The following is a 19818-nucleotide window of genomic DNA, read 5'->3' on the forward strand; positions in this document are numbered from 1 at the left end:
TATTTTGGCCAGATAACTTTCCCACCATCCAAAAGTAGTATTAGTACCAGCAGCTATTTTCTTTGTAAGGACTACAATTCTAAAGAATGTCACTTCCAGTGAATACTCCATTATTTTGTGGTGAGTTAGCTCAGTGCTGGTAAAGATATGGTCTCTTGTTCAAGAATGGCTAAACCAGAGGTGCTGCAGCAGAAGTAGTACACTTAAGTTATCTATACTAGCTTACTCTTTCTTAAGTGTTGGGTTGATGTATGTTCCTTGAAAACCATATAAACACTTGTTGTTCTTGTTATTGATAAGTATATGCATATATTCACTGATCAGTTATTATTTATTAATGGATCTATTCTAGTGAAAAAGTGAAAGCTAATTTCAATAATGAATGCTTTTCCAGTGAGTTCAAACTACCAAAATAGGAACGTGTTCCCATTAACATACATATATATATATTTTTTTTTTTCTCCTAAGACTTTTTGTCAAGAGTTTCAAGATGGTAAACAGCCACATGGCGTGCTGTTACAAAACCATAGTATTATGTCTCCTATAGAATTTTAGTTGCCACTTTGCCCTTCTAGCACTTCGCTAACTGCAGCATTTTCTTTGCATTGATAGCCACCTCACTATCTCCAAAACCCCAAGAACTTCTAGGATGACTGGTCATTCCTGACGCCTCAGTTGCAGCTCCTGGAATATTACTGCTTTCCTTTTTCTTTTATGTACCGATAGTATTTCATGGGCACAGGCCTGTAATATCAAATTTCACCAGAAGGTGCCACCATCTAACAGACTGATGCATCATTTCAAGCCAAAAATTCCTAACCTCAAAAACTTTGTATTATGTAAAAAGAATTAGTTCCCTGCCTCCCAATTTGTAATCAAAGCTACAAGTTTGGGTCTGTGTTTTGAGCATGGGTTGAAAAGGCATGGCCAAGTTCACAGTTATGCTCATTGTTTGAATGCTATGGGAGGCAATGGAAACATCATACCCAAAAAAACTCTACCAAAAGCCATGGTGTGAATTCACCTCATTTCTTTAAAATAAATAGGAAAGGAAATAGAGTCTAGCCATATCAAAAGCCTACTCACTTGAGTCAATTCAATTTAAAAAAAAAATTTCGTAAGCTTTCGCCATATAAGCAAAGTATTGGAAATACAAGAAAAATAAGGTTATCCTCTCAAGAATCTTATTGTCCACTGATAAAACAGGTACATAAATGAGCAAAACACAAAGGAGATCAAAGTGATCTGTGGGAATGAGGGATGGGATAAAAATTGTGTGTGTGGTGGGGGGGAGATTAGGGGAAGACTTTACAAAGAAGGTGCTACCTGTTTGAAGAAGGAAGATAGGTAATTTTGGGAAGAAGCAGCACACCAGGATCATGTATGTGTATAATTGTGAGGGAGGTCATGTCACATTACAGAAAAATCAGTAATTGTTAATGTAAAATTAATGAAGAAGAGTTTTTTTTTTTTTTTAGTGAGGCAATTAGGGTTAAGTGACTTGCCCAGGGTCACACAGTGTCTGAGGCCAGATTTGAAACTCAGGTACTCCTGACTCCAGGGCCAGTGCTCTATCCACTGCGCCACCTGGCTGCCCCATGCCACCTAGCTACCCCTAGAAGAGTTCTGATAAATGAAGCTAGAAAGGTGGATTGGAGCCATATTGTGGAAGGTCTTAAGTTTCTGATAAAGGAGTTTAGATTTTATGCTCAAGGCACCAGGGGAAACCCTGGCAAGCTTTTGAGCAAGGAAATGACATGACCAGAAGTATGCCTTAGCAAGATTCTCTTGGTAGTTATGTGAAGGATGAATTGGAGGGGGCAAAGACAGGCAGCAGAGAGAACAATTAGGAAGCTATTATAATAGTCTTAGAAAAATGATGATGATTAGTAAGAAGAAACAAACATGTTTTGGAGGATGGCAATACCCTCAAGAGAGACAGGAAAAAAAGGAAGAAGGGGGCTAGGGGCAAAAGATGATATATGCCATTTTGGATAGAGTTTGAGGTGCTCACAAGATCCAGGTGGAGTTGTCTAGCAGGGCATCTGAGTAGAGATAATTAAAATACAGAAGTAGGTGGCAGGAATCACCAAGGAGAGAGTATAGAGGTGATCTGCAGGAACCCAAATAAAAATATTATGATGATTACTCTAGTGGTAAAGTGCCAAAACAGGGGTAGACACCAGTGTATGTGAAAGATGCTGCTACTAAAGAAGCAGAAAATAGGGTGGACACATAATTCCACTATTTAACATTCCCAGGACAACGGGAAACAAAGGGGAAGCAACTTGGAAAAGAGCACTATATTTGGAATCTGACCACCTAGGATCAAAGCCCACCTCTGCCATCAATTGTCTGAGTTACTTAACATCTCTGGGACTGGGTTTCATCATTTGTGAAATGAAAGGGCTGGAAGAAGACTTCTAAATTCTCTTCTACAGCTAAAGCTATGCTCCTACAATCTTAAGGGTCAGGCAGTAAAATCCCCTTATTTTATAGATGAGGAAGCAGCCCATAAATGTGTTGACTTGGTATGGTCACACAATAAGTTAGTGACACAAACAACCCAAGTATCCTGACCTCCCAAATCCAATGTTCTTTCTACTCTTTCACAGTAAACACAAAAATTACTTATCAAAGCCACAAGAAGAAAGAAGAATCTGTCATCTGAGTAAGTTCTGAAAACTGGCCCAAAAGGTGCTTGGTCACATCATACAAAAATCACCTGAATAAAGTATCTCTTCATTCCCAGTAATGGGGGAAAGGAGTGGGATACCTTAGTATTTCCACCTTTTAGTTTGTTCTTGTGAGTCACTAGTGGCCACCTGTAAATATATCTGGCAAATCTTTAGGGTAGAGGTAGGCAAAATTTCAAGAAGCAATACTAACATTTCTCTATATCCAACTGCAATTGCTATCCCGTGATTTTTCAAGTATGAACTGCCCAAGGGAAATTACCTGGAGAGAAACCACCCTCCACTCCTTATCAGATATCAATTGTTCTTTGTTCCAATTCAGATCGCTTGTAAAACAACTTCCAAAAAGTTGCTCAGGAACTCTAGGTGGGGGGAAGAAGTGGTGGGCACCATGGAGACAGATGTTTCTAGGATCCCAATTTGATTTATTCCCAACTAACAAGTAGGACTTATATTTCCTTGGAATACAATCCTCATAAGGATTTCCTGACTGAAATTGGGTTTTTTGGTAGTACAAATAGTTAGACTGCACCATTAAGTCCAAAATGCTGCTTTAACTTATTTAGGATGATGATGCATTTAGAGTAACATTGTTCCTATAGAATTAAGTGTTCTGATAATGTTAACTGGCCTAACATGCTGTTTCTGTGCAGGGAAAATATTATTGACATGTGTCTATACCTGAAATAGTACTTTTAGGGACTATGTTACAACAGAAAATAGGCATTTATAGAAATACGTGGCGGGGGGGGGGGGGGATCAGCACTATATTTACATTGTTTCTATAGGAAAATAGAATAAATTCCATATAACTGACTCATAAGTAAACTTTTGGAACAAAGCTTTTACTAAGTTGAGAGATTATATTTGTCAGTTGAAATGCTGATGCTTTAGGTCAGTAAATTCTCAAAGTTAAAAAATGTTAGTAAAAAAAAAAAGCTAGTCCTGTAGTAAATGCCCATTCATAAAGAAAGCCTAGGGAGTAATAGTCTATTTGAAGGGCCATTGTGCCTTCATTTCCTAGCACGGTGCCTGACGTACAGCAGCTTGACAGATGCTATGGTACCAAACACCAATATTCAAATTATTGAATACCAATATTTCAAATAATTAAAACAAGTAAATCGACACGATCGCTCCAAAAACCATCCAAATAACACCATAGGAAAATACCCAGAGCAGCAAAACTCACAGAAGAATGTGTTAAAATCATCTTCTCACCAAGAACGTCTTGGAAGGTCAGAAGGAGGGAGCTGCTGTGCTAATACAGGAGTCCAACCCCACAGTCACCCTGACACAAATCCAGTCCCAGGAAGGCCTCACCAGAGAAGCAGACCCCCAGAGCCTCTGAATCAGCTGAAACGCCAATGTTGTCTGGAACTAAACTCACAGTCTGGTAAGTGGGCTGAGCCCTGGACAGGGGGGAGACTATAGGGGTCTATGCTGGTGCTGAGGCAGAACTTGGATTTTTCACCCCTGCTGAGGTAGGCTTAAATAGCAGTGGCCCAGGTGGGGGATGGGGCACAGGCTCATTGGAGCTAACAACCACAACACACAAAGCTGGTTGATTAGCAAGTTGGTCTGGGGTCGTCTAGGACCAGGGAACAGGCCAGATGAGTGAAGAACCTGATTCTCCTTAAATCATACCACCTGGGACTTCTTAAGCTTGGAATACTACAGACTGGAAACAGTGCCCCACTTTAAGGAGCTAAGAAAGGCAAGATGAGCAGACAGAGAAAGGTGAGGACCATAGAAAGTTTCTTCAGTAACAAGGAAGACCAAGGGGCACCCTCAGAGGAAGATGTCAACATCAGGGCCCCTATATCTAAAGCTTCCAAGAAAAATATGAATTGGTCTCAGGCCATAGAGGTGCTCAAAAAGGACTTTGAGGATAAAGTTAGAGAGGTAGAGGAAAAAATGGAAAGAGAAATGAGGGTGATGCAGGAAAGACATGAGAAAAAAGTCAACAGCTTGAAAAGTCAAATTGGCCAGATGGAAAAGGAGGTACAAAAGCTCTCTAATGAAAATAATTGCCTAAGAATTAGAATGGAACAAATGGAAGCCAGTGACTTTGAGAAACCAAAACACAATAAAGCAAATCCAAATGAATAAAAATAGAGGGCAATGTGAAATATCTTCTGGGAAAAACTGCTGACCTAGAAAATAGGTCCAGGAGAGATAATTTGAAAATTATCGGTCTACCTGAAAACCATGATCAAGGAATCTAGCAGCTTCTACATTAAAAGACCAGAGGGCATGGAATATGATATTCCAGAGGGCAAAGGAAACGGGATTACAACCAAGAATCACCTACCCAGCAAAACTCAACATAATCTTTCAGCGGAAAAAATGGGACTTTTAGATATTTGTGATGAAAAGACCTGAACTGAATGGCAAATTTGACTTTCAAATACAAGACCCTAGAGAATCATAAAAAATTGGAGCTGGGGGACATACCTGGGGTTGTACAGTGGGTGACTGTCTTGTGTCTGAGGCCAAGTCTTGGCTGGGATCCCCCTGGGTCCAAGGGTGATGCTTTGTCCACTGTGTCACTTAGCTAGGTGATGACATCTTTAGGGTTAAATTGAGGGGTGAAAGGAATGCACTGGGGGAGGGGGAAGGGCAGAGGTGAAATCCTACATGAAAGAAACAGGAAAAAGTTTATGGAGTGGGGGAAGAGATGGGAGAGGAGCAAGGCAGTAAATGAATTTTACACACATCAGAAAAGGCTGAAAAGACCTTAAATTTATCAGAGCTGCCTCAAGGAGGGACTAACACACACACCCAACTGGGTGGGGTAATCTATTTAATCTGGACAGTAAATGAGCCTAACACTCATCAGAATTGGGTCAAAGACCTCAATCTCATTAGAACTGGCTCAAGGAGGGAATAATGTACACACTCAATTGGGTGGAGTAATCTCTCTAATCCTGCAGTAAAATAGGAGAGAAAGGGGATAAAGAGAGAGGGGGCAAAAGAAGGAAAGGCAGAGTGGAGGAGGAAATCCCTTTTGAAGAGTGATAGGATGAAAGATGGATAATAGAACAAATATCATGGGGAAGGGAATAGGATGGAAGGGAAACAGTTAACAATAGTAATCATGAAAAAGAGAAAAGGGGGGAAAATTGTAGAAAAAATATTTATAGCAACTCTTGGTGGAGGCTAAGAATTGAGAATCAAGGGAATGTCCATCAATTGAGGAATGATGGGAAAAGCTGTGCTATATGATTGTAGTGGAATGGTCTTGTGCTACAGGAAATGACAAACAGGCTGATCCCTGAAAAACCTGGAAAGACTAATGAACATTGATGTATAGTGAAGTGAGCAAATCTGGGAGAACATTGTGCGTAGTGACAGCAGTATTGTTCAATGAGCAATTGTGAATGACTTAACTACTCTCAGCAGGGCAATGATCCAAGACAATCCCAAGGAACTAATGAAGCTTACTATGCACCCCTATAGAAAGAACCAATAAAAAGAACACTTGTGGATTGTACATATATAACCTGGTTGCAATCCTGTGAAGGGGGGAGGAAAGGGAGGGAGGGAGAAAGAAAAATGTGGAACTCTAAATCTTATGAAAATGAATGTTGAAAACTACCCTTACATGTAACTGGAAAATAAATGTTTGTTGTGGGGGAAAAAAAGGTAAATCATTCACATTTATGCCAATTAACCCTTCACAAGGGTATATGACCAAGTGCATATATTTTACATATAAAATCATTACATTATGCATATAAAATAGATAAACAAAAACAGAATGACATATGATGGAGGCAGAAGTATTTGAAAGAAAGCTGGAAGGAAGAAAGAAAGCAAACTAAGGAAGATGAAACAAAACAGAATTTTGTATTTATTTTGTATCTTGTATATGTCCTTGTTTCCCCCAAACCCGAAACATTAGTTCATTACAAATCTTTATACCTGTATTTTCCCAGTCTTAACACAGTGCTAGCACATAGTAGGTGCCCAATAAATACTTGTTGATTGACTGATTTACAGCCAGTGGTCTCTTGTCACACATAAAGGCTTTCGGGAAAGTTTTGTTCTCACTATACAGCTGGTATCCAAGAAGCTGGAGGGGAAAAAAGGAGATGAAAAGGTTTGACTCTGGCTTTCAATGTGTCTGCCTCTTTCTGAACTCAAAATGCACTTGGAAAAAGGAAGGGAAAGTGAAAGGGCAAGGGGTGGAGTAAAGAAAGCCAAGAATGTTAGGATTCTTCTCTTGGAGACAAGGTTCAGAGTCGTGCAGTAGAGGGCAGTATGGGAAGCAGTCAGGTGCCCATGAGCCCTAGAAGAGTTATTCCTTCTCATAGTTGAGGATCACATGTGCTTTTAACTTAGAATTCTTAGAATACAGCTACAGCTAAGTTTTTCCTCCTCACATATCCCCCTTAGGAAAAAAAAAAATCAATACCATTTTCCATGAAAGGAACAATATTAGAAATAAGGTCCAGCATCAAAATACATCCCCAAAGGATCACAGAATCTCCTCTACTAAAGGATGATTAAAGGGCATTTCAAACCATTTTATAATGCTAACCCTCATGATCACCAGACTCTTCATATTACAAGTGCGCACACATGCATGTACACTGGGGAGAAAAGCAACAAAGTAAACAATCATGGTCCCTGTGTTTCTAAGACTTATGTCTAGTGCAGGAAACATTAACAAAAATATACATGTATCTCTAACAGCAAACTGCTGTTCAACCATGCATGGGGACATGAGACTTTGTCAAGTCAATGGAAGAAAAGGAAGCTGGGAAGGGTAAACAATCCTACCAGTACCTAATTGCCCGAGGTTTTGTGTAGAAAGTGAACTGAGGAGATCTTGAATGCTTACTGGACTAGGGAGGCTTAGTCTTGGGAAACAGCATAAGCTAAGGCACAAAAAAGAGTTTGGGGGTGCAAGGATGACGGCGTGGGGGTTTGAGCTAAGTAAGACTATAAATGGGGAGTAAGAGAAGGATTCGCAAGGTGCATTCTAGGTCAAGTTGAGTCTAATGGAAGAACTTGGTGTAGATGAGGAAAGAGCTTGGAAGAATTCTTCAGTCTAAATGGAACATAAGACATATGGGCTTTGGAGTTGACCATGGCCATAATGGGTTTGGACCCAAGATTTGAGTATATGGATTCAGAAAAGGCTAGATGTCAAATATGAAAAAATGTCTTCAAAAATTAAATTGGGGGCAGCTAGGTGGCACAGTGGCTAAAGCACTGGCCTTGGATCCAGGAGGACCTGAATTCAAATCCAGCCTCTGACACTTGACACTTACTAGCTGTGTGACCCTGGGCAAGTCACTTAACCCTCATTGCCCCACCAAAAAAATTTTTAATTTTTTTTTTAAATTAAATTAGGTCACAGTATGCATTTTATTTATCTCTCCCCCCCCCCCCCATGCAAGGGAAAATGTCGCTGACCTCTCTTTACTTTTTTTCAATAAAGGTCAAGTACTTCAGGTCACTATGAAAAAAACTTCAAAGAAAAAAAAAACTAAGTCACTACAGCAGCTTATCAGGTTTTACTTATCTGTTTTTCACTCCTTCCTTGTGAAGGAACAGTGAAGTGGAGGAGGGGTGGGATTGTGGAATATTTATGCAGAAAAGCCATTGCTATCTAGCTATACCTTCTAAAATAGCTAATGAGTGGTCATCAATAAACTCTTGCTTTAGACTCTTTAAGCATTTATTAAGGAGAATAAGAATTTGGTGAAGAGAGATAAAGAGGCCCAGATGCCTACATCTATCTATCTCAGGGAGCCAGCATTTTTGCTCCACTCTCCAAAGAGCATGGTATGTAAGTCAGTAATATCTGCTATCCCAGGGGTCAGAGCAGCAGTGGGCTAAGCAGACCAGTTGACTTTGATCAGGTGACTTGGTTGGACATTGATATGCTGAGGAAGGGGCAAAAAAGGCAGACTGCCTAAGGAGGGGGTGAACCAGAGTATACAGATCAGCATGAGACCAAGTCTAGTCTAGATAGGGAGATTTGGTCTTCAAAATTATGAATTATAAATTTAATAACTAAATTTTAATAAAATAAAATTTCATTTCATAAAATCAAATACAATTTTAATAAAAAATCTTAAAGGCATCAATAAAACATTTTGGTTTTTGTTTAATTTCAGTGACTCCCTAAATGCCTCTTAGATAAAAAATCCTCAACCTGGCATTGAAAGCCCTCCACCATAAACTCCCTTCAGCCACTCCAAGCTCTGGTCAAATGGGCCTACTAATTGTTTCCCATACACACTAACTATTCCATCATCTCCAGCCTCAGTTCCTTTTCCCACATATGACATACCTTCCCCCCTAGTCATCACTGTATCTTAGAATCCACTTCCTTGCAGGCACAGACTCAGGAACCAACTCCCCCACAAGGCTTCTCCTGATTCTTCCAATTAGCATTCTTTGTTGCCTTATCTGTATGCAAGACGAATCTAAGTCCCTTGAAGGCAGCAAGGGCGCCTTCCTCTTCAGTCTAGGTCTCTCAAATTCCTAGCACACACAGTGCCCACAACATAAACAAGTGCTTAGTGTTTGTTGAGTGTTATCTGTGGGTACTTAAAGTTCTTAACTTAAAAGCATTTAATCTCCTCTTCTTCCATTAGATTTGATTTGGGGGAAAAAACTGCTTACAAAAAAAATGAGAACAAGGGCAGCTAGGTGGTGCAGTAAAAGCTGTGTGACCCTGGGCAAGTCACTTAACCAATTGCCTCACCAAAAGAGAAAGAGAGAGAGAGAGAGAGAGAGAACAAAAAACATCTAACCATTCAAACAGTAATATCTAGCCTAGCTATCTATCCTTGGTGGCAGATATTCTTTGAGGCCTGTGACTTTCCTGAATACTTAAATCTTTCCTACCACTTCCAAAGAGCCAACTAAAGAATCCATGGTGACATTAGCCTTTCTCCTCCCTCTCTATGGAAGTCATTTCAGCACACTGGAAGGAGAGGGAAAAGCCAACTCCTCTTTCCACACCCTACCTTTTTTATCCTGAACATTCCAGAACTGTATCTGGGATATCACCCAAATTCCAGCAGCTTCCTGTTACCTCTGGGATCAGACCTGAAGCTCTTCACAACCTGGTCCCATCCTATCTCCCCAATATTCTTCCACGTTCCTGTCTGGTACAGCATTGCCAGTTGCTATCCCTTCACACGCAATGTTCCATCTTAGCATCTCAATGCCTTTGCATTATTAATTAGCTCTTCCTCCTCTCCTCTGTCTCTCAAAATCCTTGGTTTCCATCAAATTGTAATTCAGACTCCACCTTCTACATGAAACCTTTCCCAATCCTCTTGCTTGTTCGTTCCCTCTCTCAAAACTAATTTGTATTAATTTTGCAGATATTCTGCATATGCTTATATGTACATGCCACATGTTGTCTCCCCATTAGAATGTAAGCCCTTTGAGGGTAGGGGCTGTTTCACTCCTTTCTTTTATATCCACAGTGCAGCTAGGTGGCAGTGTGCCAGACCTGGAGTCAAGAAGACCTGAGTTCAAATCCAGCCTCAGATACTGACTAGCTGCATGTCCCTGGGCATGTGTTTACTTTAGTTTCCTCAACCGTCAAATGAGGATAATAGTTCCTAACTCCCAGGGTTGATGTAAGGATCAAATAAGATCATTTTAAAGGACTTAGCACAGTGCCTGACACATAGTAAATTCTATAAAAATGCTAGCAATCATTCATGATACAGCACACAGTAGGCATTTTTAATGCTTCATTCATTCAAGCTAACAGGGGAAAAGAGGAAATTTGTCTCTAGGTAAGTTTATTTTTGCTTAATCTCCAGAGACATTTCTTGAGGTTAGGCAGGGCTAACATCTTATCATTTTTATGTTAGGCATCCTCAACTCAGGGAACTCTGTTCTAATTACAATCCCTGCTTAGTAAACAACTCACAGCAAATGGATGGTCAGCAGACATCTTCACAGAATTTGAGTTGGTTAGATCCTCGGGGGTGATCTAGTTCAATCCACACCTGAACAAGAATTCCCTCTCTCTTACCTGACAAGGGGTCATACACTAGCTCATAATGCAGCTCATTCCAATTCTGGGTAGCTCTAATCTTCCTTTCATCAAGCCTAGATGTGCTGTATTACAACTTCCACATGTTGCTCACAATTCTGCTCTCTGGGGCCAAGCCTAACCCCACTCTTCCACATGAGAACCCTTTAAATACTTGAAGCCAGCTATTAAATTAGCCGCTAAATTTTCTCTTAACTAAACATCCCTGGTTCCTTCAACTGATACTAATTAAGTTTCCTCACATACTTCATATCACCTGATCCTCCTTACAATACTGTAAGGCCAATAACACACCAACCATACCCTCCATTTTACAAATGAGTAAAGGCAAAGAGAAGTAAATTGAGTTGCCATGGGGTCATACAGCTACCAGGTGTATTCTATGAAGGACTGAACATACAAGCATCTGGGCCTATGAGGTTCAGTTGTTTAAGGTGCAATGCTTAGGCCAAGGGCACATTTCCATGATTAAAGATGACACCCCAAACTCAGCATTTAGCAAGTTGATCTAGAACCTTTGCCATCAGTCATGAAGGGGGACAGTTAGAGAATGTGAAGTGATCAGCAGAAATCCATCCCTACTACTGGGGTGAGGGGAGGGACATATCTTAGTCACCGCCTGACATGAGACAGCATTTCACCTGTACACTGGATCAATTTCTCTAGGTCCTTCTGGTGGGTCAGTATACAGGAGGAGAAAGAATGTTTATACATAAGCATCAGGAGACCTGGCCCTGACACTTAGTCACTGGACCTTGGGCTTAACTTCTTCATCTGTAAAATGAGGGTCATGATACTCAAGCTACCTCAAAGGCTGTTGGGAGTAAAGCACAATGTAACCTTTATAGTCTTATATGAATCCAAGTCAATATTATTATTACTCCATCCCCCCATTACAGATCATTGCTCAGCCAAACCTTCTCAAACTGAACAAATCTTGTCTATCAGGTTTTTCTGTAAGTCCTCCAAAGAAAATCTACCCACTATGCTGGAGGCCCCCCTTTCCCAGTCTTTTAATAATGCACTTTAAAAATAATGTTTATGACATGGAGAAACAAAAAAAAAACCAAAACTACCATAAAGAAAATTGCAATTCAAACACCAACATCCATTACAGAGGATGAAGATATAAAAAAAATGCCATCAAATGGAATTCTATCTTGGTATTATGCATCTTCAAAGTGAAGATAGGCACCAGAGAAAACAAAAACATCCACTGGAAAATATGGTTTGGGATCAAGAAATAAAAGGGGCTAAAGGCTCATGAACTAGTCAGATGCCTCATGCTGACTATATCACATACATGATGCACAATGCATTATTAGTTAGGCTTTCCCAAATATTCTGTGAATTCTCCTCCTAACTGAACAATGCCAGTTTGGGAAGTGAGCCCACACAATTCGACTAAAATATAATTCAAACAGGATCCAGTTGCTAGGATATGGTTAGAATTTTCACTGGAGTTCCCTCTGTGTGCCACAAAAACATACTTGACCTTCCTACACTGAAGAGTATTTCAGTCTGGAAGAGGTTCCTAGGTATGAGTTAAAAATGCTACCACGTTACTGTAGCAGTTCATGAAAAAGCATACACCAACTCAAATTACAATATTGACCTTCACTCAAAAACTGCCTTTTCCTATAGACCCAAGTCCTAGCTATGTAATTCATTTAAAACACAAATAATCAGCATCTCTAATGTAGACAACAATACTGAATTGTGAAATTATAATAACTTGCCAAATATTTTCTTACGTCCCTATCAGACACTTCTGATTAGTACAAAGCACTCTATCCAACATCCTGGCCCAAGCGGGTACTATAGACAAAATAGTTCTTTCCATACCTCAAAGAAAGAAGTATGCTTGCCTATGGGGAATACCTTATTTATACACAACACACACACACACACACAGTCTTCTAAAAAATCAGCCCCTTACTTTCTATATTAAAGAAGAACATTCCATGCCTGCAGTAGATCACAAATCTTGGCTCTTAGACTCTGAGGGCCAAGAGTGTCCCAATCACTCCAAAATATATTGGCCTACCACTTACCTACCTATAAAATTTGAAAACCTAAAAGGACACTAAATTTTTTGTTGAGTCATTTTCAGTCATGTCTGACTCAGTGACCCCATTTGGGATTTTCTTGGTAGAAATATTGGAATGTTGTGCCATTTCCTCCTCCAAGAAGGAAATTTTACAGATGAGGAAACTGAGGCAAGCAGGGTTAAGTGACTTGCCCAGGGACACAGCTAGCAAGAGTCTGAAGCTGGATTTGAACTCACAAAGATTAAGCCTTCCTGATTCCACATCCTTTAATCCACCACACCACTTAGTTTAAGACTGTTCAAAATGAATAGGGTGCCTACTAAGGTAGTAAGCTCTCTATCACTATATCAGGGATATTATGAAAAGGAATATTCCTGCATTGAGTGGGAGATTGGACTAGCATCAAAAGTCCCTTGGAAATCTTCTATTTCTCTCATTCTACCTCCTTTTCTGTCTCTATTGGTGGCCAACCCTTAATTGCTGGGCCTTTCCATGTGTGAATAAGGTGGTCCTCAGTTGGACACATGACTTAGCATTTTGCCCTTAATCAGAGCTTTTCTGGTTCAGTCAGATCTGCCCAAGTTTGTGCTCTGCTGTCATAAGCTTTTTGTGAGCCCAGGGTCATCTCTAAACCACAGTTTAGGTATCAGAAAAAGACTTTAGTAGCAGTTGGGGACTGCATTCTATAAATATTGAATACACGCATTTTTTACTTTAAAACATTCTCATGTTAGAAGCTTGACTTTCATCTCCTCAGAATAAACAAAAATCCTCAGAACTTGTTCTAAATACAAAAAACCAGCTCTTGCACTGACTGCTTCAAAAGGTTAGCTCACTGAGCCATCCCACTGCTCAGAGAAAAAATGCTGTGTGAACCCCAAATCATAGCTGAACCAGATAGAAAGCCTCTTTTAAAGGTGGATTGATTCTCTTTGTTCCTCACTTAACTTACAGAGGCTTTCACCATTTACGTGACACATTTCACTTTCATCTACTAGGAGTGAAAAGCCAATCTGTTCCTATCAAGGGGTTTACATTGTTGGACTTTGTAATTCTCTAACTCCAGGCATGCACTTACTCCTCCGCTAAAGTGCTCCTTCATCTCATGGCAGAGACAGAAACTATTCAACGTAGTAACCTCTGAGAGACAAAGAATCCTCAAATCAATGTCTGAGGAGAAAAGAAGACCCTGACATCTTCTCCCTGTGCCAGTCATTAAGAGTTTAGTGGGAGGACCTTGGCTAGGAGCCTGGTGGAGAAGGTATGGCTAAGACTGCCCTAAGTATAAGGGGAAAGAAAGCCTCACAGGGCCTGAAGATCATTAGAAAGAGATGAAAGAAAAACCCAAGAAAGGAAAGGAAACAGGCATTAGGGAAAGTGTAGTTGCAAATAGAGGGCAGGAAGATGTGTCTTGACTGCTGGAATCAAGAGACCAGACAGAGCAATAAGGGTTTAAGTGAACAAAAGGTGTTCACTTAAAAAAACATCAGGGATGAAACCCTGCTTGAACCAACTGCAAGAATTCAAGCCTATATATTTTCTAAACCTACTAAACCAGAATGTCAAAACAGTCTCTGACTGGAATTTGGCCTGGAAAAAAAGGAGGTAAAATGGAGTTGTGGGAACAGTATACTACCTAGGTTTGAACCCCATCTCTGCCATTTACAACAAGGCTCAAATGTGATTAATGAAAAGCATTTTTCAAACCTTAAAATACTTTATAATTGTAGCCATTCCACTGTTTCAGTTCACTAAATAAAGAAAATACATAGGTTTGATTCTAGTCCAAATTGGGTCACTAGGTATTTTTGACCACTCAAAGTTCAGCTAAAAAAATTTCATATTTGGGTTGTTTGACATTCAACAAATTACTGGGGGTTCATCTTTTTGCTTCTATTTTGCTCTCTTTGTCTAGCTGAAAGAAACGAAGGCCGTGTAGGTGTAGGTGTAGGTGTAGGGGTGTGTGTGTATGTATGTATGTGTGTGTGTGTGTGTGTGTGTGTGTGTGTGTGTGTGTGTGTGGTTTCTTAATGGCTGTGGTTTAGCAAATCCAGATCTATAGCACTGTTGGCTTCCAGCTTTTACTGCTATTCAGAAATCCTTGCCCATCAAATTTTAAAGACTATTTTCAAAGCCCTATTTACTTAAGAATCTGAACAGGAGCCATCTGAAGTCAGAAGTCCTAGAGAGCTTCCTCATCTGAACAATACAGGAAAATAGGGTGATCTGGGAAGTCACCATGACCCACGATCGGGTCTGGCCTTCCAAGACTCTGGGAATACTTTTCTCAATGTTCCTATCTTTCTCCTTGTCCCTCTTCATTTCTTTCCATATTCATTAGGTACAATCTTGTATTGTTTTTCCTTTTATTTTTTCCACTTATTATTCCATTCATTATATTCCGCTTCACATTAAAATGCTTTCAAAGAACAGAACTTCCCCATTTCCTCCCCTACCCAACTCTGGCCCAAAAGAAAAGGAAAGCTAAGGAGAATGTATATCTTGTTGATACGTAGTTGTTTCCATGTTGTCTTTGTCATTAGACTTACAAGCAAGGGTTTGTGATGTCTTTTTTTTTTGGGGGGGGGGGCTGAGGGGGCTTCTTTTGTATTACAGGTACTTGGCACAGTGCCTGGCATAGAGTGGATGCTTAATAAGTGTTTGTTGATTGGTTGACTGACAGACCAAATCACTGCATTTGAGAGTTTGGGGGGGCTAAGGGGAGTCAGTGCTTGGCCTTGAGTGAAAAAGCTAACTAGAACCATGGGGGAAAGCCTTTTGGTTCATATCATTATATCCCAATGTTCCCTTTTCCATTCCATAAGCAGGTGGAGAGTTAAGTAGAGACTGATGCCTGAAAGCTTCCAGAACATCACAATCAGATTTGCTCATTCTGTCCAGCTAAGTAAATACTCCATTTTAGCTTGGAGAATGCACCCCAAGTCCAAACCAGGAAAAACAAAACCATATGCAAACAAACTCTTTACCTACTTCTAAAGAAGGTTATTTTCCCATTCCAGGGATAATAAACTGCTCAGGGCAAAGCCCCATTTTTCTAATGTAAAAACTTCTTGTGTGAAAAGGAGTCAATTAAGAACTCTGTAACAAATTTAGATTGCCCCTTTACCCTTCCACCCATTCCACTTCACAGAACTTTCACATCGATACCCATTATGAAAATAAAGCAGCAGTGTTCACTCACTGCTCTAACTTGGCTGAAGAGTGTTTGCAACTGGTCACTTAGTTTTTCATTGGATACAATAAACACAAGTTGCACTTCTAATAATTCTTTCTAAGTGCAACCCCTTCTTACTTAATGGTTCAGACCAATGAAATCAGCATTCTGATAACATTCAAGTTAACAATTTTCAGATAAACAGCAATAGAGATAAACACTATTACTATAATACAAATATCTTCATTCAGTATCAAGCAAACCAAAAGCATGCACTAGATAGCATTTAGAAAAGGACCAGTATTTAAAAAAACACATATCAACAAGCTCAGAAACGCCTTTTCAAAGGTAAATAAATATCCACGGTACACTGGAGCCTCGCTGGAACATCTGTGTGTTGCCCTGCATCTTACAAGTGACACCCACCCCACATACTAATAAACTGGGCCTTAATGGTACTTCCTTACCAAATCCCCGTCTCTTCTTGGGTCAAAGGCAACCTTATATCGAATTCTAGTCTATGACAAATAATGTTACAGCCAAGTTCCAGTGTGATTTCCAAATACAGTACATTTGAATAAATGACCATATTGACACTAACTAATCTGAAAAGCATTTCTAGTCAGCCGTGCAAAAGAAAATATAAAAACCATGATCCCAAATGAAAGGGGATGCTATTCCCACTCCTCAGAACTCCCTCCCTGGTTTCATTTACAGTTTATAAAACTATTATTAGAGAGTGATGACCTTAGTATAACGGGAATGCCACTCTCATCATCTATAACAATAATTTCCTTATTGGTGCTGCCAGCATGAAGGAGGGACCACATAGACAGCATTATAGTAACTTTCAGATTTCTTTTCAGGACAAATTTGGAATATACAACTGATATCTTAACATTGCTACACATGCTTTCCCTAAATAAGGCTTCCTGAATTAAACTCGGATTTAGATCGAGTCTGGCTCCCAGAAGAGCTGGGCAACTCGACTCACTCTTCCTCTTGTTAAATTTGCCACATGACTCTTTAGGGAGGGGAAGTGAATAACATCTTAGGATTCCCTGCCAGTCTTGATCTGACAAAGTCCCAGTCTGTGGACCCTGAGAGTCACAATGTAGGACCTACGGGCTCGAAATGCAGGGGGGCCAGCATGAAGCTGAGAACTTAATGTGGTACTATTGATTGCTGCCAATGGCTCGGGTTACATACTTTTTTTATTTGGGGGGGGGGGGGGGCAGGGAAGAAGGGTCCCTTGCTTCCTGAAAGGTTATACAGTAAGTTAGAAAAGTAGTCATCTAAGATCTCAGCATCTATCCCAATGTATTATAAGAACTCTTCAAAAATTAGCCAAACTAAAAATATTAAAGACCAAAAGAAGTGACGGGCAACATGCATAACTCTTTACTGTAAGAACCACAACTTCAAGGGGGAAAGAACACAAAAGGGATCCCCAGCCAAAGAAGAAGCTACTAAGAGAGGCCCTCTCAGCCCTAATTCCTGACTAAGTGTGCTTCTTGGGGCTATTTCAGAGCAGAAGGTTACACAAAACATTTAGCAGACTTAACAATTTGATTAAACAGACTACTCAAGAGTTTTAACAAATGTTCACAGCATACGCAAACACATTTACAACAAGAAAGAAGAAAGGCACCTGGAGACATCTGACACTGGGCATGCTCTGCAGGCATCTCAGTGCGCACATTGCTCTCTACCAGGTTGGAGCAGCCTAGCCACAAAGACCTTGGCACAGAACACTGCAGGGTGACAAAAAAGGAAGGAAGAGAAGAAGCAGTTAGAGGCCACAACAAATCACTTCACACAGGCAACTCAAATATTAGTGAGCTAAGTGCATCACTGTTTCCAGTTAAGTGATAGTTTATAAATGGCCAGGGGTAAAACGATTTAATCAAGACCTTTTAAAAGTGTGTGCCAACTTTCTGACCTACAGAAAGGAATGCGCATTTCCAACTGCTCAATCATATAGGCTCATTGTAAGGGACCTCAGAGGCCATCTAGTCCAACCCCCTCATTTAACAGCTGAGGAGACTGAGGCCTAGAGAGGTGTAAGTGACTTGCCCAAGGTTATACAGGTATTAAACAAGTGGCAGAGTCAGAATTTGAACTCAGGTCCTCTGACCCAAATCCAGCAGTTTTCTCACTGCACCATACAGTCCATGATCTACTTCATACACAGAATTGGATTATCTAACAGGTTTTTGCCCCATGAGTGAAGAGTTTTATATTATACTAAAATTCTGGAGAGATTAGCAAAGACAAGCTATCCCATGGTGGTAGATAAGGCCAAATGATGTAACGATATAATTGATTCTGATATCGACATCTCCACCTTTAGTCAAAATTAAAGTTTAGAAACATTTTTTTTCCATCCAAGACATGATCAACATCTAAAATCAAGGCTGTAGTTTGGGTTCACTGTCAACATTCTGCTACTTCTCAACTAGATCACATTAGCCTAGTTAGCGTATTATCTACATGTAATTAAAGCATGGTTACAGTATACCATAGAAAAATAGAAGAAATAATATGGGGCAGCATTCTCATGACATGGAAATTACTTTATTTCTCTTTATCTTAAAGCTTACCAAAATGTTGTTAGATAAGTCAATATAATTCACTACTATTTTATCCTTCAGTTATATTTACTCATCAGATTGCTAAAGAGTGAATAGACAAAGAACCAACATAATATTTAAAACTCCCATGGCATCTTACAAATCTTCAGTATTTTAGAAAGTCTGTCATGTAGTTTCCTACTCCTCAAAAAGGGTTCTTAATTTTTTGTAATTATTTGAACACCAGAACCATGAAAATACAGTGTAGGATTTGATACACCTGCACTACCAATATCATTTCCTTTAATGAAAATTTAGATAAATGTCTTTCACACAAATTGCCAAAAATAACTGAACCCATTACATCAAAATAAGGATTAATAACCTGATTTTGATTCTATTGTCTTGGATCAAAAATATACATAGAACCAATTATTAGGATTAAAATTAATTTTATCTTGGGATAGTTCCTCCTAAAACTGTTTTTATAATTCAAAGAGCATATGTGAGTGCAAGAAAGTTTTTCAAAAAGTAAACTATATGCATGCAAGTGATCTGTCACTCTCCCCTGTTCAAGCACCATAAATGGCTCCCTATTGTTAAGATAAAAATACAAACCCTAACATCTGCCTCCTCATTTAATGTCTTTTGCAGCTTGGCTTTAGCCTGCCTTTCTAGATTTCTTTTATTCTAACTCCCCTTTCAAACATTTTATATTCCAGCCAAATTTGCCTTCTTGTCTTTCCCTAAACATACATTCCATCTCTCACCTCTGTGTTTTTTGTACAGGTCATCAATGCTCTGTGCAAGCAAAGTCACCACTGATTCTTAGAAACCCATTGATTCTTCTCAAGGTTCAAATCATTTGCTACTTCCTACAGAAGTTTTTCATGAGCACTTCTCATGTCCTCCCATCTCCCCCCTATTGTTCCCAGTAGTATTCTCCTTCCCTTCTCAAATCAGCTAGTATATACTAGTTTTTTTAAAAAACCGTAACCACCACCCCTTAAAGACTAAATTCCTTGATGGTGAGCCCTTGATAAATGCTTATGGGTTGAATCCATCAAATTCAACCCATACCAAAAAGACACTTTAGAGCTCAGTTTTATGAATAATGAAACTAAGGTCCAGAGAGATATCATGATTTTCCCAAGGTCACTTAGTAACAGAGTCAAATTTGAACCTAGGTTCTATATTACTATAAACAAATGCAGCATGATTTCTACTGTACCATGATACCTCCTACAAAGTATTAAAATTGAGTCCTATAAAGTGTGAGGTT

At 39.6% G+C, this 19818-nt stretch overlaps 1 protein-coding gene across 9 annotated transcripts in view; it reads right to left on the bottom strand.

Annotated features, from left to right (window-relative positions):
* Positions 1-19818, bottom strand: part of FBXW11 (F-box and WD repeat domain containing 11) — a 97216-nt gene that overhangs the window by 41887 nt on the left and 35511 nt on the right. For 5 of the 9 annotated variants that reach the window (XR_006354882.1, XM_043985692.1, XM_043985693.1 and 2 more), the window contains one exon: positions 17615-17717. The exons of 3 other annotated variants lie outside the window; for them this stretch is intronic. Coding sequence is in view for 4 of the 6 variants with exons in the window: in XM_043985692.1 (XP_043841627.1) it covers positions 17615-17665 (51 nt within the window). In the remaining 2 variants the exon portion in view is untranslated. Of the gene's footprint in view, positions 1-5153; positions 5176-17614; positions 17718-19818 lie in introns of those variants that run through there. One more of the 9 variants, XM_043985691.1, reaches the window with a different exon arrangement.

Source organism: Dromiciops gliroides, chromosome 2, assembly GCF_019393635.1.
Source record: "Dromiciops gliroides isolate mDroGli1 chromosome 2, mDroGli1.pri, whole genome shotgun sequence".
Lineage (NCBI taxonomy): Eukaryota > Metazoa > Chordata > Mammalia > Microbiotheria > Microbiotheriidae > Dromiciops > Dromiciops gliroides.